The following is a 3,556-nucleotide window of genomic DNA, read 5'->3' on the forward strand; positions in this document are numbered from 1 at the left end:
GGAAGCATCTTTTCCAATAGAATCTCTGTATTCAGAATGGGTAATAAAGAAAAACATCAGTTCTTCATCCAGTAGCGTCAAATACAAATGAATATCTGCCTAAACTTTTCTAAAAGTTTTGAAACAATTAATTAATGTATGTGTATGTGTATGTATGTATGTATGTATGTATGTATGTATGTATGTATGCATGTATGTATGTATATGTGTGTGTATATGTATGTATGTATGCATGTATGTATGTATGCATGTATGTATGTATGTATGTATGTACGTACGTATATTTGTGTGTGTGTGTGTGTGTGTGTGTGTGTGTGTATGTTTGTGTATGTATATGTATATGTGACAAACAAGCGTAACAGCAGAAAGTAAATTCATTTAGACTATTGTCCATTATTGTATAGTGATAGATATCATTTTTATGACTCTTCTGCAATTAGTGAAGATTAACTGATTTTGCAAAGTATTGAAACAGTTATCGTCATACATTCACTTGTGTATCTTTATAACAGCCATATAAGTGATCGGATATACTTATAGTATCTGCACAGAAAATGTGTAAGAAAATCAATAATCGGTCAACTGTATCCATGCGTGTCTCCATGTGTACTCGTGTATACAGTAGGCAGAATGGGATGGCTATCAGGGGCCGGCAGTGAGGAGCAGCCCCTGCAGTGGTCAGTGAGTGTGCTGTGAGCCTGTCACTCAGGGGGTTTTGTGTTTCCTTGACTCCGGATGGTCCATGAGCGAGATGTCCCAGGGTGGCATCACAATGAATATGAATAGGGCCTCTTGCTTAGTGCGACAGTCAAAGCGCACCGCCCTGAATAATGAACGTCACACTAAAAAGACCATTATAGATAGGAGGGCTTCTTTTGTCTGTCTCCTGTGAAGTAGCTCTATAAATGCCACTGTCTGCAGTCCTAGCGTGCAATCCATTCACAGCTCGCCCTGACTACCTGCAGGCAAGAGGCGAGAGAGAGAGAGAAGAGAGAGAAGCTACATAGACTTCTGTCCCCACACATCTTCCAGAGGGAAGTTTCCTAAGTAGCAGCACAGCTCTCCCATCTATACAATGAATTCGGATTCCAGCTCCATGTCCAGTAGAGCCTCATCTCCAGACATGGATGAGATGTATCTCAGAGGCCACCATCACCACCATCACCACCACCAAGACCACAGGCTGAACTCTGTTTCTTCAACCCAGAACGACTTAATGCAGAAGATGACAGAAGAAGTGCTCTCCAGGCACGGCTCCAAAGGAGACGCAGAGAACAGCAAATATAAAATTAAGAAACAACTATCTGAGCAGGATTTGCAGCAGCTGAGGCTGAAAATCAATGGCAGGGAACGCAAAAGGATGCACGACTTGAACCTAGCCATGGACGGCCTCAGAGAAGTCATGCCCTATGCTCATGGGCCTTCAGTCAGAAAACTTTCCAAAATTGCTACCCTCCTTCTCGCCAGAAACTACATCCTGATGCTCACAAGTTCGCTGGAGGAAATGAAGCGGCTGGTGGGGGAGATCTATGGGGGGCACCACTCTGCCTTTCACTGTGGGACAGTGGCACATTCTGCTCCGCACCCAGTTCACCCACCTAGTGCTGTCCATCAGGTGCATCCCATCCTGGGTACCACGTTGTCTTCTAACCCCTCCGGACTTTCTGCATCATTGCCAGGAATCGGCAACATCAGGCCGACACATTCACTGCTCAAAACCCCAGCGACCCCTCCACTCCCACTTGGCAGTGGGTTTCAGCACTGGGCAGGACTTCCATGCCCTTGTACCATCTGTCAGATGCCACCTCCACCCCAGTTATCAGCTCTAACGTCCACCATGAACAGGATCACAGCAGAAGCCAAGGACTTACTAAAGTGATAGGCGATTCCCAGAGACTGGAAGTTCAGCTCATCAGACTTATTACATATATATATATGAATGTATAAATATAGATATAAATATATATTTGTGGTGATGCAGGAAAACTCAGACAAGATATCCTGTTTGCATGCATGCTTCTTTTACTTTCTATACCATTGTTTTATTTCATTTCCATCGTTTCTTAACAAGGTAAAGTTTAGGTGGACACTTGTAATGATGTTGTTTTATATGTAAATTTGTTGTCCTATGTAAATATTTTTAGGGAATTGTTTGCTGAACAAAGTTCCTATGGAAAGTTATCCTTCTTTACATCATGTGCAAGACTGTCCCATATCTGTATATGCCATTTCTACCAGAGAACTGTATAGAACGCATGCATACTAGGAGCGAGTCTTATGGGAACATCAGCCTGGCTACCATGCAATTTTCCTTGTAACAAGGATTTTATTAGTGAATTTTTTTAAATCTGATTTCGTGGTGTGTAGGTGACTGTACAACATTTTAGAAGGAGATGGGACTCTAGCAGCGTCTGTCCCCAATTCTAGAATACATTCTATACTGGTGTCCAGTATGAAGCTGTCACTGAGTTCTCCCACCGGCACCACCCTCCTCATGTACTCGGAGACGTGGTCCCTGCAGTAACCTCTACAGCGCTAAAGAAACCTCAACACAAGTGACCGTGCATAGCAGTTTTATTTGATTTTGATGTTGCCTTTTCTTTTTTTTTTCTTTTATGTTTTAACTACAATTCTAGTCCCTGGACATTTGCTTGAAACTATTTTGTTAGCCCTAAAGAGAGCGCGTGTCTTTATTTTTATATATTCTTGATAAGTATTGATATATTTATTATGAACCAGCGGTGTTTCAAATTAAAAAAATTAACAAGATTTGAACATTCTTTGTGTTTGCTCTTTATTCTATGATTCTGTGAATTGGAATACAAACTGCTAACTACATTGTTACATTTAGTTCACATAACGGAGTAAGCCATACATACACTGTACTGTATGCATTATATCACCAATCGTACATTGGACATTCCTTGTCGAACGTCGCCAGAGAGATTGCAGCTTTGTAGTAGAACAACAAAAAGATAATTACAATTATTATAATATTCACTAATAGCTGTATTATAAAAAAAAGTTTGCTGATATATCACAATTAATTATGTATAAATAAGCCTACAACATTCGTGTTAGCTATAAGTCAACACTTGTTTGTGAAGAAAAGTGCGCTCTAGGTCCATGGACCGAGAGATGGATGAATGGTATATATAATGTTATATATGTTATAATATATATATATATATATATATATATATATATATATATATATATATATATATATATATATATATATACATATACACACGCATATTATGTAGTGAATATTGTTTGCCACTTGGCATCTGTTAGACACCTATCTATCGCTGGTGTCTATTTCCCCTTCAACAGAAACTTTATTTGGATCCGTTCGTGTACGCCGGGACTGTTACAATAGTATATATATATATATATATATATATATATATATATATATATATATATATATATATATATATATATATATATATATATATGTGTGTGTGTGTGTGTGTGTGTGTGTGTGTGTGTGTGTGTGTGTGTATATATATACACGCGCACACACACACACACACACACACACACACACACA

At 39.3% G+C, this 3,556-nt stretch overlaps 1 protein-coding gene across 1 annotated transcript; it reads left to right on the plus strand.

Annotated features, from left to right (window-relative positions):
• Positions 1-951: 951 nt before the first annotated feature.
• Positions 952-2,735, plus strand: OLIG3 (oligodendrocyte transcription factor 3). The gene has a single exon (XM_083174675.1). It carries the CDS (start codon positions 1,076-1,078, stop codon positions 1,877-1,879), a length of 804 nt encoding a protein of 267 aa, XP_083030801.1. The 5' UTR covers positions 952-1,075; the 3' UTR covers positions 1,880-2,735.
• Positions 2,736-3,556: the final 821 nt, after the last annotated feature.

Source organism: Crinia signifera, chromosome 3 (genome assembly GCF_055691185.1).
Source record: "Crinia signifera chromosome 3, ASM5569118v1, whole genome shotgun sequence".
Taxonomy (NCBI): Eukaryota; Metazoa; Chordata; class Amphibia; order Anura; family Myobatrachidae; genus Crinia; species Crinia signifera.

Coding starts and splice junctions, on each gene's coding strand:
- OLIG3 (XM_083174675.1), top strand. CDS start 1,076: ATGAATTCGGATTCCAGCTCCATGTCCAGTAGAGCCTCATCTCCAGAC.